This window comes from Phyllostomus discolor, chromosome 1 (genome assembly GCF_004126475.2).
Source record: "Phyllostomus discolor isolate MPI-MPIP mPhyDis1 chromosome 1, mPhyDis1.pri.v3, whole genome shotgun sequence".
Lineage (NCBI taxonomy): Eukaryota > Metazoa > Chordata > Mammalia > Chiroptera > Phyllostomidae > Phyllostomus > Phyllostomus discolor.
The window spans coordinates 100,979,486-100,999,146 of NC_040903.2; the positions used below are offsets into that span (position 1 = coordinate 100,979,486).

At 35.1% G+C, this 19,661-nt stretch overlaps 1 protein-coding gene across 3 annotated transcripts in view; it reads right to left on the bottom strand.

Moving 5' to 3' along the window:
- Nucleotides 1-277: 277 nt before the first annotated feature.
- The window catches only part of NUDT9 (nudix hydrolase 9), a 41,328-nt gene continuing 21,944 nt past the window's right edge, over nt 278-19,661 (bottom strand). For 2 of the 3 annotated variants that reach the window (XM_036026777.1, XM_028507037.2), the window contains exons 6-8: nt 19,409-19,555; nt 17,735-17,819; nt 278-6,617 (exon numbers count right to left, since the gene is read on the bottom strand). In XM_036026777.1, coding sequence (XP_035882670.1) covers nt 6,439-6,617; nt 17,735-17,819; nt 19,409-19,555 — 411 coding nt within the window. In that variant the 3' untranslated portion in view covers nt 278-6,438. The remainder of the gene's footprint in view (nt 6,618-17,734; nt 17,820-19,408; nt 19,556-19,661) is intronic. The other variant, XM_028507038.2, reaches the window with a different exon arrangement.

A 19,661-nucleotide genomic window follows, 5' to 3' on the forward strand; every position in this document is an offset into this window, starting at 1 on the left:
TTAAAGACAAAAAAATCTCAATACCTGCAAACAGTTCTACATTTATTTATTCAATTCATCCATACTATAAATCAACAAAACAATCTCTTTGAGTGTGAAAGTGAAGAATCAAAAGACTTAAGAGTACAGAATAAATTGCTTTAGGAAAGATGAAATAGACTTGACTATTTCTTCACTAACAAAGCATTGGCATAAACATAATCCATTAAAGATTATCACATCTAAATCCCAACAGATAATTTTTTAACTGAATCACACGCACATCATTCAACGTTTTGAGGAGGCCTTTTATTGATACAGTAAGTTATTGAGTCTCAATTTACAAAAACACAAGAGAAATACTTCAATGGAATTATAAAAGGTAACATTAAAAAATTCTATTTCCCAGTCTAAAAAATACTTTTCACACTTAAACATTTTCTAAAATCAAGATACATCTCACAACAGATATATACATTTAATCTAGATCTCCTTTTTCTTTAAACTACTATCATTAACTAAATGGTACACTTTACACAATTATGGTATCTTAGGGACATGCAGTATTTCATAAACATGTCAGAAAGTTGGACCTAAATCATTTGGTCCAACTAAAAGATTTGGTCCATCTCTGACTAAGATAAAATTTTCAAGATTCTTTAACTGACTATTTAAAGTCAACCATCTTGAAGAATACTGAAGCATCCCAGAAACTTTAAGATCAAACAAGTGGCTTCCAAGCCTAAGAACCCAAGTCTTTCAAGTTCAAACAGCTATGTCCTCTTCCTATGATCTGTTCTATTTAATCAGCATTATAGTCCAACTCCAAAAGGAAAAGGAAAAGTTCTCCATATTTCTAACTAGAAATGTTTTAGGCAACTACTACCTCCAATGATGATTGGTAACTACAAAATTAACAAGCTCATCCTCACATCAAAATGAGGCTAAAAGAGCACTAGCCTGTGGTTGAAAAGCCCAAATTCTAATCTCGTCGTTACAGTTAAATTATCTGGGTGACCTTGGGTAAAATATGTATTTAGCACCAAGTTCCCTTCCAGTGAAAATCCTGACTCCTCATACACATGACTTATTCAAATTACCCAGATCCGAACACTTAATACCTATTTATATTTTATTTTTTCTGAACTTTTTAAAAGTGCTGCTGGCCACAGCCCATCCTAGAAAGAATCCTGACAGAATAATTTATAGAACTGCTGTAACTTCATGATTATAAGTTTTTTTCCTCCCAGTGATCCGAATTAAGTCAGGGATCTGGAAAAGGCATCCTAAGAGAACATCATCTCAGATCAAGAAAGAATCAGGACAGTGTTTAACCCGACAGCTCTACAAATAGAAAGATCTGTTTTCTAGGTAGAAAGGTCAATTTCTTGAGTAAACTACCAGTCTTTTAAAGAAGGACCATATGGAAAGTACAAAGCAATGCTTTTCCAGTGAGACTGGATGGAAAATACTTAACTTTTGTTTGCTGGTTTTTTCTTTATTATCATTTAACACCAACCGTATTAAATGAAATGTGGAAGTCACTAAATAGCCTTCTGTTAACCGAAATATTAAACTGTCTCTGGTATTACAGGTGACTTTTTTACCAATTTCCCCATTTTTTAATTATAAATGACAGAATTAAGAGAATTTCAATCTATATATTGTATATTCATTTAAAAATCTTACATCATGCACCCTGGCTAGTGTGGCTCAATGGACTGAGCACCAGGCCTAAGAACCAAAGGGTCGCTGGTTCAATTCCCAGTCAGTGCACACACCTGGGTTGTGGACCAGGTCCCTGGGTGGGGACCTGTGAAAAGCAGCTGATTGATGTTTCTCTCCCTCTCTTCCTCCCTCCCTTCCCCTGCCTAAAAATAAATAAATAAAATCTTTAAAATAAATAAATAAAAATCTTATATCATGCAAATAAAAAACTAAGTGGTAATATGTAATTAATCTGACATTAACAACAAAGATTTTTATATAGAAAATATTTTAACTTACATAACTAAGTTAAAAAATAAATCCATTGACAGCACTGATTGTTGACTTTTCTTCTCCTAGTTAATCACTTCTATTTTGAACCAACTCCTGGTGAGTCCACATTAATTTTTAAGCTATTATAAACTATAAATCTATTAATAAACTTAAGGTAATGTTATAATTAATTTTTTTATTTTTAGGGCCTCCTTGGGGTAAGATTTCGTTTCTATGATTATATTGATAAAAGTGGCATTTAATCTCAGAGAAGGTAAGAAGAATAATTCTTGGGAACAATAAAAATATATGGCAGAATTGAACTTAACTGATCTACCCAATCTAGAGCTTATGAATTATAAGCTCAATTTCCTCCAAGAGCTTTAGATCAGAATTTCTGCAAGTCTAAAGAGGTATTTTCATAAATGCTCATGGTATTTAACAAAATTTTAGTTTACAGAAACATATGCAATATTAGGTTAAGAATTTCAAACAGTAAATATCACCTCAAACTTATTGTTGTCTTATGGACAATTCACAGAGCAGTAAGCAAAGCCTGCCATGAAACTACCAAAGCTAGAAATGGCCTGATCTCAAGGCAACGTATCTCAACACAAAACATCAGCTCACATGATGGAAAGCTACAGACTTTGAGACTTCCATATTGATTTCCACCCAAGTTTGCTTTCATTTAAAATATAGGAAAGGTATATCCCTTTTTTAAATATCTAATTAATGTCAATTAAAATTATAGAGAGCATGTATTTATTCTAATCTACTTAGAGAGAAGCCAACAAACCAAATCCTCTTAATTCCAATATTGAAAAAGGAACTGGATTTCACCCAAGTTTTCCTCCTGACAAGTTTCATTGCCCTCAAGTGATTATTTAGTGCTTCCTACCACTTCAAATGTTCTCATTAGACCATTAAGGGTCAAGTGGGAGGAATTAAAGCTCTATGTTGCAGAAAAGACAGTTGAGGATTCAATTTATCAGCATTTAGGTATAACAGAACCACATTATTCTCCACCTCCTAATATACATGATTACACCAATACTAATCCATCAGCAATAAAATAACCCTAATATTGGAGGTATGGGTGGAGGAAGAGAAGAAATTATGGAAAAATACCTTCATATAATAACTATAATCTGTATCATTTATTTCGGCAGAAATAATTCTCTCAGCGCTGTATCAGAAGTTATACAAGGTTAGTAAAATCTGATTCCAAGCATTAATATACATTTTAAATATTTTTATCTTGTTTAATAGTTTCAGATTGTGTACATGTTGATAAATTAACAATATGACAGACACAGGTATGAACAAAACCAAATTAATACAAATGCTTTCTTCAAAGGATGTATTTTAAAACCAGTTTTATTAAAACTTCACAAATATTTTAGAAAATACTAATCACATTAAGTCCTTATACGGTAAGACAGAGTAACATTCAGCCTCTAAAACTGGTTAGAATTTTCAAGCGCCCTCTTTAGCTACTGGATATTTAGATTTTTAGATAGTTATGCTCTTATGCAGGTTTAGCATATGGTTCTATTTGAATTTGAAACTCTTTCACATCTCAAGAGTACCAAGACAAACACTGATTATTTATCCTTAGGTTAAGATATTATCAAATCAATTGTCTTTGGGCCAAATTATGCAAACCATTTCAACAATACTACTCAAATCAAATTTGGCCTTTAATTTCAAGCCACAAACCACAAATGTATTACTATGAGTAACGTTACTATTAAGTAATATATAATCTTCCAAACTGCATACTTAAAGTAACAAATCCTGACAGCTTCACAACCTTAGTAGGGAATACAGCAGACAGAGAGTAAGTTTTGGAACCAGGCAGCCCAGGACTCAAACCCTAGCTCTGTCCCTACCTGAGTATGCCTTGGCGCACTGTTTCTAAATGCCATTTTCACCTTTGAGGTGGGAATACCACTGCCTGACTTCACAGGGTTGTGAGGACTAAGTGATATAATGTAGACTCAACAAATGGTAACGATTATTACTATTTATTTTACTAAATATCTCTAAAAAACAAAGTCTTTATATATCTAAGAAAAGCAAATACATAAGCAATATCGCCTACTGAAATGTCTTAAACTGAAATTTTAATGTTTTTTTTCTCTATTCTAGATGGTGCTGGATACTTATGGTTATCAGATTATCTATCCATAAATTTGTAGCAGCAGCTTTATCATTTTGCACACTATTTAAATGTTCCAGTGAAAACTCCAAAGTACCACAAAGAATTTGTTAGCCATAGACCCTGTGCTTTAGTAATTCTTTAAATAAAATTTAAATATAACCTAATATCTTTACTAATATCGGTTTAAATGTAGAAAAGCTATTGTAAAAAGTAAATGTCATTCCTAAGGACATTGGCTCAAACTTTCTCAAGAGCTTTTCTAAGGTGCTTCAATTTTAAAGTATTCTATTCAGTGCCAAAAAGAAGCAATTTCTTCCCGCAAAACAGTAAAAGTAGAATTAGACTTTCGTGCAGGGAAAAGGTCATCCTACCCCCCATGTAAGGCACATATCATCCTTCCCAGGCACAAGTCCCTTATTACATACCAAAGACCAGGAATTTACAGATTTTAGAAAATTAATGTCACATATAAACCTTGTAATTCTTCCAGAGGAGTTCAAGGGAAACATCCTACCACTTCTCAGCAAAACTGACAGTCACACTAAGGACAAAAAAAGCTCCCTGTCAGTTCAGATCAGCTTTACCACCAAAGGAGTAGTTTTGACACTAAACTGGAAAAAAAGAAAAAAAAAAAACCTTTTGATTTACCTTGTCCCTAGTTCTGTCCTCTAGCTACACAGTAAGCTTAATGCCATTTTCAAATGTCCAAAGAAAAACCACAACCATGTCTATATTCTCTAAACCTCCTTTTCTTCAAATGCATCATCTGTTGTCCAACTGGAATGAAGATGGAACTAAGACAGACCCCACTTCACGTTAGCAGGAGTTGATATCAGGGTGCTTTCCCAATGGGTATCTTGGTCAGGATATGAGACACATGTCCACTGAGAAAAAGCGGTTGTATTTTCCTTGCTTCTCCCTGCTACCAAGAGCATTCCTTTGCTCTGGGAATTATAATATTAACAGTGAGTACCTCAAAAGCCCATTTCAATTTTTAATATGCCCTAACAAAAACACTAACCCCCCAAGACCTCCCTCTGTCTCTGTCTAATTCTAATTCCTTTTTAAACATCTATTTTAATTCACTTATAATATATACAGTTACAATCAATAGAGTAAAATAAATATATAAACATAAATCACCAATTTTCTGGACATGTTTTTACTTCAGAATTTTTGAAAATGAGAACATAAGCTCTTATTCATTGATCTTTATTGACTAAGGGGGCTGAAATTTCCTCATAACTGAAGCCTCTAAAGACAAGAAAACATAAAGTTCCCATTTTTGAAATCACTTTCAACAAGATCATACAAAACAAAATGTTAAGCGAATAATTAAACCATAACTCAGATTACACAATGGTGGTGCTTCTCCTAATGAAGCTTGATATGGCAGAAACATCCTTTAGACCACAGAAAAGCAAGGGGAACAACAACAAAAAGAACTGACAGACAAGGACCAGATGGAAAGCAGAAGTTATGGCTGATCAGAAACTTATTTTCAAAAGAATATGAAGTCCCACCCTACCTGAGGCAGTGTAGGATAACCACATTTAAGGTGGAGTGCGAACATGCATATAGACAGAAGGTACACATCATTCAGTGCCAGGGAACCCCTGGGACCTGGGCCACCTGATGTTCTACCTTCACAGCCCCTTGTTCATGTGTGAGGGAAGGCCTGGAGTACCAATGGCGTGGCCTGTTTTTCCATTGTAGTTGTTATTATTTTTTTTTATATTTGAGCAATGACTCAAAAAAATGACTTAAAGTCTGAAAAAAATTTCAAACTTTCAATAGAAGCTAATGGGTTAATTTGGTTTTGAAAAATAAGTCAGTATACCTAACATGTCCCTTTGCTATCATGGCATCACAGTAAGTTTCATGCTGAGAACTAGCACTGAACAAGGAACAAAGAACTACCAGAATTGATACCACCTATGTGTAACACAGCATCTCCTGACTACATATATTTCAGTGATTTTCAAGAAATCAAACTTAAATCCCCCCACCAAAAAAACAAAGAGCATCAAAGTTGTTTAAATTTGGTTTAAAGGCATGCTTAAAATAGAATACATACAAAATACGTTTATATTTCTTTTGACTAGAAAGCCAAAAATACCGTGTTGGATTTCACCATATCTACCTAATTTTATTCTGATGTAAAACTTCCTAAATGAAAATTGTTTGAAAAGTGAATAAAATTATTTCTAAGTCATCAACTCTGCCCCCTTGCCAATATCAGTTCTGTTGATAGTGCCTTCTTCTCAGTGTGTGCTCCTTCATTGAACTTCGGCTTACATGGAGGCTGTGAGCTATAACCCATGGCAGTCAGTTTCAGAGTCCTCACTCCAGTGTGCATCTCGCTTCTCTGCAACTAGTTTGATGAACTGAGAGTGACTTGCATAGAGCTTCAGTTTATCACTGATGTCCACCCACTTCACTTTTCCAGCGTCATCTCCAGCTTCGAGGGTGAGGTTATCCATGATCTCACCTGGTTAACAAAGGAAAAAACATAACCAAGAAAAAGCAATTCATTTATTCATTTCTTTTCCACATAACTGTCTTCAACTATTCTTACTAAAAATAAGTGAACAATCATTGTCCTAGGTGGTCAAGTTAATTAAAAACTAGGATCATCCAAATCTTCCAAATCTCCAAATTTTAACTAAGCTTCAAAATTTTAAGTAGAGGCGCCAGTGAGAAAGCATTTCTCTTTGGAAAGAAAGGATATTATTGTAAAAAAACGCTTCACATGTAAATAAGCATAAAACCTTATATGAAAATAAATCCCAGAGAGATTACAGATTTAAATATAAAAAAAACAATTACTGATGACTTGTTTTAGAGTTGGATAAGTGAACTTTTCTAAGTATGACACCAAATGAAAAATCACAAAGTATTTGTAATTATATTAATGAATACATGTACTGTACTTATTTATATAATTATAATTATGGAAAAATAAATGCTCTCAATCTGTGTTAGGAATGTAAATGGCATATTTCTATAGGATAATCTGGCAATGTTTAATGAGTGCTTTTAAAAAGCAAACTCTCTCTAGTGAGCATTCATTCAACAAATAGGAGTATCTCTTGTGTACCAGATAGGCACTGAGGATACAATAAGCCATCCAGCATTTCTACTTCAAAGAATTATCCTAAGGAAATAAGAAGACAAGTCTTTTCAAGTATTCAAGACAACATTATTTATAACCAAAAAGAAGAAAATGGACATAAACAAACTTTCCATCTACAGAGCACAGATTAAATGATGGGACAGCTACACAATGGACCCCCATATAATCATTAAAAATGAAGCCAATCTGTATATATTGATAGGGAAAGATTTCTAATTTTTTGAAAGAGGACCTCAAATACAGGGAAAGTTACATTTTTATGTTTTTTATTTGTTTTTTTGTAAATATTTTATTATTTTCTTAAATATTTTATTGTTTATGCTATTACAGATGTCACAATTTCCCCCCTTTGATCCCCACCACAAAGCCCACCCCCCTACCCCCACAGGCATTCCCCACACCATTGTCCATGTCCATAGTCCTTCATATGTGTTCTGACTAATCCCTCCATCTTCTTTCAACCAGTCCCCATCTTCTGCCCTCCCATCTTACAGCTGTCAGTCTGTTCCATATTTCTGTATCTGATTGTAATTTGCTTGTTACTTTATTTGATTAGATTCCACTTATAAGTGAGATCATATGGTATTTATTTTCCACTAACTGGCTTATTTCACTTAGCATAAGTTTCCAATTCCATCCATGTAATTACATTTTATAATGCTACATAGTACTTCATTGTGTCAAGTTACCACAGCTTTTTTTTTTTATCCATTCTTCTACTGATGGGGACTTACGCTGTTTCCAAATATTGGCTATTGTAAATAATACTGCTATAAACATAAGAATGCATATGTTCTTTGAAATTGGTGTTTTGGGATTTTTAGGATATATTCCCATAAGTGGAATCGTGGAGTCAAAAGGTAGTTGCATTGTTAATTTTTGAGGAAATTCCATACTGTTTTCCACAGTGGCTGCACAAGTATGCATTCCCATCAACAGTAAACCAGGGTTCCTTTTTGTCTACAACCTTGTCAGCACTTATTATTTATTGATTTATTAATGATAGCCATTTAGACAGGTGTGAGGTAATTATCTCATTGTGGTTTTAATCTGCATCTCTCTGATGGTTAGTGATGTTGAGCATTTTTTTCATATGTCTATGAGCCACCTGTATGTCATCCTTGGAGAAGTATCTGTTCACGTCCTTTGCTCATTTTTAATAGGATTATTTGTCTTCCTGGTGTTGAGTCATATGAGCTCTTTATATATTTTGGAGATTAAACCCTTGTCCAATATATCATTGCCACACAGTTCGTTGCCTTTTCATTCTGATGATGGTTTCTTTAGCTGTGCAGAAGCTTTTTAATTTGATGTAGTCCCATTTATTTTTTCCTTTATTTCCCTTTCCTTAGGAGATGTATCAGGAAAAATATTGCTATGAGAGCTATCTGAAATTTTACTGCTTATGCTTTCCTCTAGGATTTTTATGGTATCACAACTTGTATTTGTCTTTCATCCATTTTGAGTTTTTGCTGGTGTATGGTATATGTTGGTCAAGTTCATTTTTTTGGATGTCCTGGTCCAGTTTTCACAACAGCATTTATTGAAGAGACTATCTTTAGTCCATTGTATGCTCTTGTCTCCTCTGTCAAATACTAATTGATCATAAAGGCATGGGTTTATTTCTGGGATCTCTGTTCTGTTCCATTGATCTATGTTTCTGTTTTTATGCCAGTACCAGTCTGTTCTGATTATTATGGCCTTATAGTTTAATATCAAGTACTATGATCCCTCCAATTTTGTTCTTCTTTCTTAAGATTGCTGAAGCTATTCAGGGTCTTTTTGGTTCTATGTAAATTTCTGGAATATTTGTTTTAGATCTGTGAAATATGCCATTGGTATTTTAATAGGAATTGCACTGAATCTATAGATTGAGTATGGACATTTTAATGATGTTAGTTCTTCCAATCCATGAACACATATTATATATATTCACTTATTTGTATCTTTCTCAATCTCTTTCTTCAGTGTCCTATAATTTCCTGAGTATAGGTCTTTTACATTCTTGGTTAAATTTATTCCTAGGTACCTTATCTTTTTGTTGCAATAGTAAAATGGATTGTTTTTAGTTTCTCTTTCTGATAGTTCATTATTGGTATATAAAAATGCCATCAATTGGGGGGTATTTTGTACCCTGCTACCTTGCCAGATTCATTTATTATGTCTAGTAGTCTTTTGATGTAGACTACTGAGTTTTCTATGTACAATGTCATGTTGATGGCAAATAATGTCAGTTTACTTCCTCCTCTCCAATTTGGATGCCTTTATTTCTTCTTGTCTGACTGCTTTGGCTAGGATTTCCAATACTATGTTGCATAAGAGAGGTGCAAGTGGTCATCCCTGTCTTGTTCCTAATCTTAACGGAAACATTTTAGTTTTTGCCCAATGAATAAGAAAGATGCTAGCTGTAGGTTTTACATATATTTCCTTTATTATGTTGAGGTATCACTAATCCCTGCTGAGGTACCACTAATCCCTGCTGAGAGTTTTTTATCATATAAGTGGACGCTGGATTTTATCAAATGCTTTTTCTGCATCTATTAATATGATCGTGTGATTTTTATCTTTCACTTTGTTTAAGTAATATATCAAACTTAGTGATTTGTGAACACTGTATCAACCTTGCAATCCCTGGGAAAAATTCCACTTGATCATTGTGTATGATCATTTTCATGTATTGTTGGATCCAGTTTGCTAATATTTTGTTGAGGATTTTAGCATCTGTTAATCAGGGATACTGACCTGTACTTTTCTTTCTTTGTTGTGTTTTTACCCGGTTTTGGAATTAGGCTAATACTAGCCTCGTACAATAGAAAGTGTTCGAAAGTCTTCCCTCCTCTTGAATTTTTTCAAATAGTCTGAGGATAGGTGTTAATTCTTCTTTGAATGACTGGTAAAATTCACCTGAGAAACCATCTGGTCCAGGGCTTTTGTTTGCTGGGAGTTTATTACTGCTTCAATTTCATTAGTTGTTATCAGTCTACACAGATTTTCTGATTCTTCCTGACTCCGTTTTGGAAGACTCTATGTTTCCAGGGATTTTTCCTCTTCATCCAGGTTGTCCAATTTTTTGGCATATAAGTTGTTCATAGTATTTTCTTACATTCCTTTGTATTTCTGTGTTATCAGTTGTGACTTCACCATCATTTCTGATTTTATTTCTTTGAGTCTTCTTTTTCTTGATTAGTCTGGTTAACTGTTCATCAATTTGGTTTATCTTTTCAAAGAACCAGCTCTTGGATATTTTGAATTGAATTTTTTACTGCCTAGGTTATTTATTTCCATTCTGATCTTGATTATTTCCTCCCTCTTATTCTGGGCTTTTCCTATTGTTGTTTTTCTACTTCTTTTAGGTGTAGGATTAGATTGATAATTTTCTATCTTCTTGAGGTAGGCCAGTATCACTATGAACTTCCCTCTTAGGGCTGCTTTCACTGTGACTCACAGGTTTTGAGTTGTTATGTGTTCATTTTTATTTGTTGCCAGGTACTTCTTGATTTCTTCCTTGATCTCACTGATAACCCATTCATTATTTAGTAGCATGCTATTTAATCTCCATGTATTTGAATATTTTTGAATTTTTATTGAGGTTGATTTCTAGTTTCATACCATTATGATCCCAAAATGTTTGGTATGATTTCAATTTTCTTGAATTTAAGACTTATTTGTTTCCTAACACTTGGTTTGTCTTTGAGAATGATCCATGTGCACTTGAGAAGAATGTTTTCTGCTGCTTTGGGAAGAAATGTTCTGTAAATATTAATTAAATCTATCTGATCTAGGGTGTCACTTAAGGTCACTGTTTCCTTGTTAATTTTTTTTTGTCTGGAAGATCTATCTATTGGTGTCAGTGGGGTGTTAAAATCCTCTACTTTGAATGTATTGCTGTCCATCTTGCTCTTAAAGTCTATCGAGAGAGAGAGAGTGTGTGTGTGTGTGTGTGTGTGTGTGTGGTATTTAGGCGCTCCTATATTGTTCACCAGAGTTATATCTTCTTGTTTGACCTATAGGGCCAAAATAAGAGACCAAGAAGGTCACTACATCTATAGTTGGGACATCTGCAGTGACCTTCTTTGTCTCTTACTACGGTCTTTCTTTTGAAGTCTATTTTGTGGGATATCAGTTTTGCCACCCAACTTTTTTTGTTTCCATTTGCATGGAGTATCTTTTCCCATCCCTTCACCTTAGCCTGTATGAATCTTTTATTCTGAGATGGGTCTCTTGTAGACAGCATATATATGGGCCATGTTTTCTTATCCATTCAGGTGCCCTATGTCTTTTGATTGCAACAGTTTATGCATTTATATTTAAGGTCATTATTGATAAATTTTCATTAATTGCCATTTTTCCCCTTTATACCTATGCTCCTCTCTATTTCTTCTTTTTCTTAAAGCAGTCCCTTTAACATATTTTGCAATGCTGGTTTAGTGGTAATAAACTACATAGCCTTTTTCTTTTTGTTGCTCTGATTGCGTGTGTTTTTTCCTACCTTGTCTTCTGATTCACTGATTCATTCCTCGGATTTATCTAGTCTGATTTTAATTCCTTCTAGTGTATTCTTCACTTCAGATATTGCAATCTTCATTTCCAACTGGTTCTTATTCATGGTTTCTATGTCCTTTTTTATGCTGATGTAATTATTATTAAGTTCCTTGTAGCTCTCACCATGTTCCTTGAGCATTCTTATAACCATTACTTTGAACTCTAGGTCTGATAGATTGCTTGCCTCAATTTCATTTAGCTCTTTTTTGGGGATTCCTCCTTTTCTTTCATTTGGAGGCTGTCTCTTTTTAAGATGCCTCTTTTTGTTTGTTTCTTTGTATTTGATAGATCTGCACTGACTCTCTGTCTTTGTGGTGTTGCTTTATGTGGTAGAGTCCTATGAGACCTAGTGTGCAGATTCCTTGATCTCCTCAGCTGAATGCTTTAGGAATGTTTCTTGTGTAGGTTTATGTGGGCTCTCTTGTAATTTGGTCTTGACTGTTCTTGGCCCATTCATTGGTGGAATCTCCCCTCCAGCTGGTGACTGAGAGCCTCAACCCCAACCATGCTTTGTATGCTATTATACAGGTGCTGACAGAAGAAAATAAACACAAGCAAAGAAACCCCAACAACAACAGCAAAATCAACAATAAAAGAGCAAAGAATAGTAAAAAGGGAAAGAGAAATAGAATATTAAAAGAGAACAAAAAATACAAGAAGACCGAAGTAAAGAAAAATAATGAGATGTGGGAAGGAAGAGAAACAATAGGAGTGAAGAACAGAAAGAAGAAAACAGTAAAAAAGAGCAAAGTATAAAAATAAGAAAAAGAAGCAGATGGAAAAATTGAGGAAGAAAAGGAAAATAAATAAGAGATATGAAAGAAAAATAAAGAAGAGAAAAAAGGATAATAATAATAATAATGCTATGAAAAAGAACAAAGTTGAATTTGTCTCAGCAGAGTTTAGTGCCTGCCTGCTAGCCTCTCTGTTTCAATACAGCTCTTATATTGTCTGAAGCTGGTGTAAGCCTATGTCTGATGCTTTCCATGTCTAGCTCTCAGTAGCCTGTTTAAAGCTACAAACGATTCCCAGTTTATGGTTCTCTCCTTGGGGTCTGGCTGCACACTAGATGGGCCATGCTGCACTGCAAGGCTGGTTTTCATCAGCAAAGGGCCCAAGGTAGGGTCAGCAAACAACCCAAGGCACCACAGAATCTGCCTCCACCTTCCTCTTACTGCCCACTGGCTGTCAGTCTTAGTCACTGACTCCTAGATCTTCCAAGGGGGAAGGGGGGGATGTGCCATTCGGACTTCAAGGAAGATGGTGGGTACATTCCCCCACACTCAAGCCATACATTTGTTTCTGTCCCAGATTATTTCCCTAAACAGCAGAGCTGGGCCCCTAGTAGGAAAGCGGGTAGGCCTCTAGAGTCCAGAGTTTAGGTCTGCTGGAAACCAGGAGGGTATTTCTTTGGCTCTCCCATGAGTAGGAAGTACCAGCCTGATTTCCAGGAACATGTATGGAATGGCCATGCCCTAAAGCTAATCTCTAACACCCTTGAGTCTTTCTATGTTGCTGTCTCCTCAGCAGGGGTTAAGATGTAGGGTGGGGGAAAAATGATGCAAGGTGGGGTGAAGAGAAACCCAGAGGGTGAAGCAAGCAAGATTCCAGAGGACAGGGTAAGCAGATTCTAGAAGATGGGGCGAGTGGTGTCCCACAGGGTAGGGTAATTTTTTTCTCATGGGAGGAGCTTGCTCTTCTCAAAAAAATGGCTGCTTGTGATATTGGAAGATGCCCCAGCAGAGGGATCCAGGCAGATACTACCCACATCTCTCTCCAATGCGTTCCACTCCAGACTCAGGTGATACCAATTCACAGTACCCTCCCATTACCAAAGCCCCAGGTGAGTGGCTACAAATGAAAACCCTGTTCTTTGGCCCCTAAAAAAAATACACATACACACACGTATGTGTATGTACATATGTATACATGTATACATGTATATAAGAGGCTCCAGTGGGCTCCATCTCTCCCTGGCAGACAGAAACCCCATGACCTTTCATTGCTGGATGCTAAATCGGCAGCTGACCCAAGCTCTGGAAGTCTGTGCTTGCAAGGCCAGTCTGGTAGCCAGCTTTCAATCCAATCAAGGGGCATCCATGTATTTTTAAGTGGAAATCCAAAAGGACCCAAGATGGTGGTAGGTTAAGTGGAAGCTACACTAACCTTCTCCTGGGACCAATCTGGAATCACAACTACATTGTAAAGAAATAATCCTGAAAAACCAACTGAACAGTAGCTGGAGAGAAGCCTAATAACCAAGGACAAACAGAAGAAACCACTTCACCACAACATGACTGGTAGGGAGTGCAGAAGAGGTGTGAGAGGGCTGGCTGGGCTCCCCTGGGCAGCAACTGAAGTTCTAGAGAGGTATTTCCACATATGCGGGGTGTTTCCCCTAAGAAGTGTGCAGTCTTAACCCCAATCTGGGCTTCCCAGCCTATAGCACCAGAGCCAGGAAAGGAACCCAGATAACATCCTGCTATGAAAAGGAGCAAGATACCTGTCTACCAGGGAGAGATGTCTAGGGTCACAGAGAACCTCTTAAAGGGCTAATACACAAAATTCTGTTTGCAGCCACTTAACCCTGGCCCCAGCAGACGGAGGGTGGAGTGGACCAGAGATACATGAGGGGAATCTGGGGATGGTGGCTCTGAGAAGAGAACTGAAGCAACAGCCACCAGGATCCCTGTGCAGTGTCATTCCCCAAACTGCACATGCCACCTTTCTCAGGGGGAGCACTTTGCTCCAAGTGGCATCAGCCTGAGGGGAAGTAGTAGCCCCACTGGCAGGAATTACTCTGCCACATCCTTTGGAGCTTAAGCTAGGCTGCTGAGTACAGCTTGAGGCTATATCTCTGACTAAGTTAAACAACTAAGGCAGATGTCTTGGAGCTCTGAGACTTTAGTTGAACCTTCCCTGGGCCCATTGCTAGTAAAAGCTGGCCTTGGTGTGCAACCTGGTTCTTTCTGCACACAAACAAGCCCAGCAGAGGGAGCCACATGCCACAGATCACTGATAGCTCCAAACAGGTTGCCCAGGGCCAGTCACAAGCAGCATTTGACAAAGGTCTGTACCCGAGTTTTGCAGATCTACCTAATACATAGAAACAAATACAAAAAAGCAGCCAAAACAGGAAGACAAAGAAATAGACCTAACAAGAACAAGAGACTTAAAGAACAAGAACATCCTCCCGAAGAACTAGGTGAAATGGAGACAAGCAATTTATCAGATATAAAGTTTAGAGTAATGATTATAAGGATACTTAAAAGCATGAAGACAGACACAGAAACTATAAAAAAGGACCAGTCAGAAATAAACAATACAGTATCTGAAATAAAGTAATACACTGGAAGGAACAGACAGTAGGTTAGATGAAACAGAGGATCAATAAAACCAGTGATTTGGAAGACAAGGTGAAAAAAACACCCAAAGCAGCAAAAAGAAAAAAGAATTAAAAAAAAACAAAGAGAGCTTAAGAAACATTTTGGACAACATGAAGGGTAACAACATCTGCATTATGGGAATACCAGGAGAAGAGAGTGAGCAAGTGATGGAGAACCCATTTGAAGAAATAATGACCACAATTCAAGTAACAGAAAAGAATATATAGTGTGAGCTCATTTTTATTTTAAAAACAGGAATAAGAAGTATGGAAGAAAAAGCAAAATCACAACACTGTTTATCTTTAGGAAATGAAATAACTAGTTTTTTAAAAAAGTTTTTTCTCTTTACATCATCCATTTTTAAATAACTTACTATAAACTCATATTACCTTTATCTTTATAATAATAAAATAATAAAGATACTTCTTTAAAAATATCAAATATTTTAGCTCAAGTTTCTAAATTCCAAAGCTAAAATGACAGCTCTTTGTGTAGCCTCATTGCAACTACAATATCCAACCATCAATGGAGACCAGAATTAAAAAGTAAACCTGAAGCTGAAAGTTAGATTGAAATATACAATCACATATAAGCCCACAATGGTGGGCTACCAGGAATGGAAGCCCACCATTGGAGCCAGCAAAGTAGTAAGAACACTTAAAAGGTAACTGATTAATTTCTGGAAACTGATCTTTAGACTAACTTGAGAGAGAAAATCTCCTGGAGATCCAGTCATGAAATGGAGCAGGGGTCACATTTTCTTGAGTTTTAACTCCCAAAATGCCACCAGGTCCTTAAGATAAATACTGGTGAAAAATCCCTACTTGCTTCCAGCACAGAGAAGAACAAAGTAATCATTTTGAATACCCCCAAAGCATTCTACTCTCAAGAAAAACTATTTACCATGGCCTAACCAATCTGAAGGTAGAGAAAAACCCAACACCAGATTTTTTGTCTTTCTTAAGGAGCGTGAGGATAGAGAGGGAGAGCTGAGGAGTAGTTGTGAAGGTCATAGCTCAGGGGCACAGGCTGATTCTTCTCCCCCACACCTTGCATCATATCAACAGAGCTTCTGTGTAACAACAGGGGAATACAATGGAAAGAAAAACATAGCTCAGACCTTATTTAACAAGCCTTTAGGGATATCCAAACACAACAGAGGAGACAAAAAGAACACTGGAGGAAATTTTAGTTTCTGACACCTACAACTACAGCAAATAATAAGGACAGCCTGACTCAAACAAAACTTCAGAAAAAGGGCCTATTTGCTTCAGTTCCTAACCTGTTTACTGAATATATCCTGTCAAGTTTTCAAAACCACTACAAAGGCATACTAAAAGGCAAAAAAAAAAAAAAAAAAAAAAAGCAAGCACAGCCTGAAGAGACAAAGCAAGTATCCAAATCAAACTCAGAGTCGAGATTTGGAAATTTTCAAGCCAGAAACATTTGAAGTTTAAAGACAGAATAGAAGGGTGAAGACAGTAATTTGAACAACTAAAACTATATAATTAACCTCTAAAGGATTATTGTTTTTAACTCTAAAAATAAAGTTAACAAATTTATCAGTACGTAAGTCATATAGGCCTGCCTCTAAGTTACATTTGCATACTTCTCCCTCTGAAATATTTCTTCTAAGTTCTCAATACCAGAATGAACTCTTCTAATACTTTGGTTAGGGGTAGTTGTATAGCAATAATGGAAATGGTGCTGGGAGTAATCCCAAATTCAAAAAGCAAAAGTAAAGAAAGTAAAAGTGAATGATCTTCTAGTTACAACCAATTTTATAAGGAAAAAAAATTGTGTTCAAAAAAACAAGTTATTTGCACAGTTACACAGCTCAGAAAAGAGCCATGAGAAGAACATTCAGTTCTCTTAATGGTACCCTCATTTTATTATGCTGCAGATGATAAAATATTTAAAATGCCATCCAATTTAGTAATAAAATATTCCTAAAGAGATCATTCAATGTATAAAGATCATAATAATTTTTAAGATAGATTTCCCTTCTCTTTTTATAATAACAGATTTTATTTTGCCAATCCCTCCAAATTTTTAAATCTATAGATAAGAAAAAGCATTCATTTAAAAAATTTTCAGTATCTGGATTATTTGTTATTGTTTTGTGTTTTAGTAGTGCATACTTGCTCTAAAATTATTTCAAACAGTAAGACAGGTATAAATTTCATTTCTTTTATTCTAGCCACACTTCTACCCAAATCTTCAAGAGCTTCTGTTTTTATTTTACAGAAATGGACTCATACTATACAATTTGACAACCTAAAGACAAAATTTTAGTACATAAATTCAATCTTAATTTTATATGCTATCAATGGATTTAAAAAAGTAGTTACTGTAACTTACACTTTTAAGGCTCTTTTCTATATATTCTTTTAATATCAATAATTTTGGTTTCATATGAATATAGTCCTATAACCAGTAGTTGATTGGCTTAAGATGCTAAAGTAGTACAGATTTAATTTGTCCCAGTAGGCTACTTGACTTAAATTGATTCTCTAACCTAGTCAGTTAAATAAACATAATTACCAGTTTCATCATGGTAGTTCACGGCTTCTGTCTCCATCCATGCATTATCAGTGTTTCGAGGATCATCAACATATCCCTTATATATCTATTTTTAAAGGAGGCAGACAGAAAAAATGTACATAGTAAAACAGGAATGGGTAGAGCAGAATTAAGTTATCTTCATTAGAACCAGCAATGTAAATATCTTGTTCCAAAGAAATGTGCATGTAATTAACTGTACATTTAAAATGGTTAATATGGTAAATTATATGTTATGTGGTTTTTACCATCATAAAAATAGAAATATAAATACTATAAAATCTTTAACATAGCATTCCTTATGCTTATTTTAAATTTCCCAGGGAACAATATTCTCAAGAACCTTTGAGACAACATTAAAATTCACAAAACCCTCAACACCTCAGACTCTAACTTCAGAATTTAATAATAGTACTTGCAGGTCACAAATATTCATTATATAGTGAGAAGAGGTTGCATTTAATGATTATGTCCTCTGCTGGAAAGTGTGCAGAAGTCCCGCTTAGTGGGAATCAAGACGAAGAGTGTTCAAACACTGCACTATAAGTCTTACACAATGAAAAGGAGACTGAAGACTACAAGTAGACTCTTCTAGACATATTTTCCTCATAGGTTTTAGAAACTTTTAGGTTACATGTCATGTAATACACTGTACATGCATTCCTTAGTTTGAATATTTCTATATTTGAAAAAAGTACATTTAAGGAGTATAAATAATAATAATACTTGGGCCATGTGGTTTTTTGAAGTCTTTATAATTTAAGTATTCTTCTGTTTTAATAATTTCTGTGACTCTCATGTCAGACATACAAGATAGATTCTTGTAGTTAAACAAAAGAGATCTATAAACAAAGTTAGTAAAAACTAATATTTAAGCTAATTCATGAAAAGATTTGGATCAAATCATCTAACACAAATGTGAACCAAAAACCTGGATAACACAAATAAATAATTAAGAACTCCTAACTCCAGAAAGAAAACAAAGCAATGAAAACAGTGTGATGACTGGGCGGTGGGTGGAGGTGGAAGAGAACATAAGGGGAATAAATGGTAATGGAAAAATAAACCCCCAAAGTTTTTTAATGAAATATATAAACATGAAAAAAAAGAAAGCAATCCAAACAAAAGCCAACAAAAAAGAAAAGAAAATCTGTCTTTTTCCTTATTATTTGTGTATCAATACATATACCTTATAAGGCGATTTTAAAATCTTAACAAAGGTATGTAGACAACACAGAAATGAGATGTAAATGGTTACAAACCAGAGAAACTCTGAATAACTTATGTAAATGTTCTCCCCAAAGAGCTGAATTCATGCAAAAAAAAACTTTTTAAAGGTTTTCTTTAGGATGGGTGAACTCAGCATCACATAGCTCACACCCTGTCTAAAAAAAAAAACAACAAAAAAAAAACCTAAGAGGAAAAAACTGTATTATAATACATTACATAATTGACCTAAAGTTAGGTTATAAAACTTGAAGTAGAAATATATGTACACTGAAGATTTACAATTTAAGTTGCTTTCATGAATATATATCACAAAGATAAACGATATCACTTTATTGAGAGAATAATGTAGCAGATTTCCAGGTGAACTTTAAGTAATTCTTACTAATGTATAGAACTAAATCCTTCGTAAGAACCATCATTTCTTACCACTAGATGTTCCTGACTGAAGAGTTTGTGTAACTGTTCCTCTAATTTTCTCTTTTCAGCACTGGATTTCTGTAAGGAGTTGAGAGCTTCCTCACCAAATTCTCTTTTCAATGTAGCACTGATCTTCTCCCCGGGATCCACCATCCCCTGAGAGTCACATTTTGTTAAAAAAAAAAAAAAAAAGTAACAAGCTTTAAGTCATTCAACTAATATTTATCAAGTGATGCAATGGACAGTTATTGTTCTCTCTTTT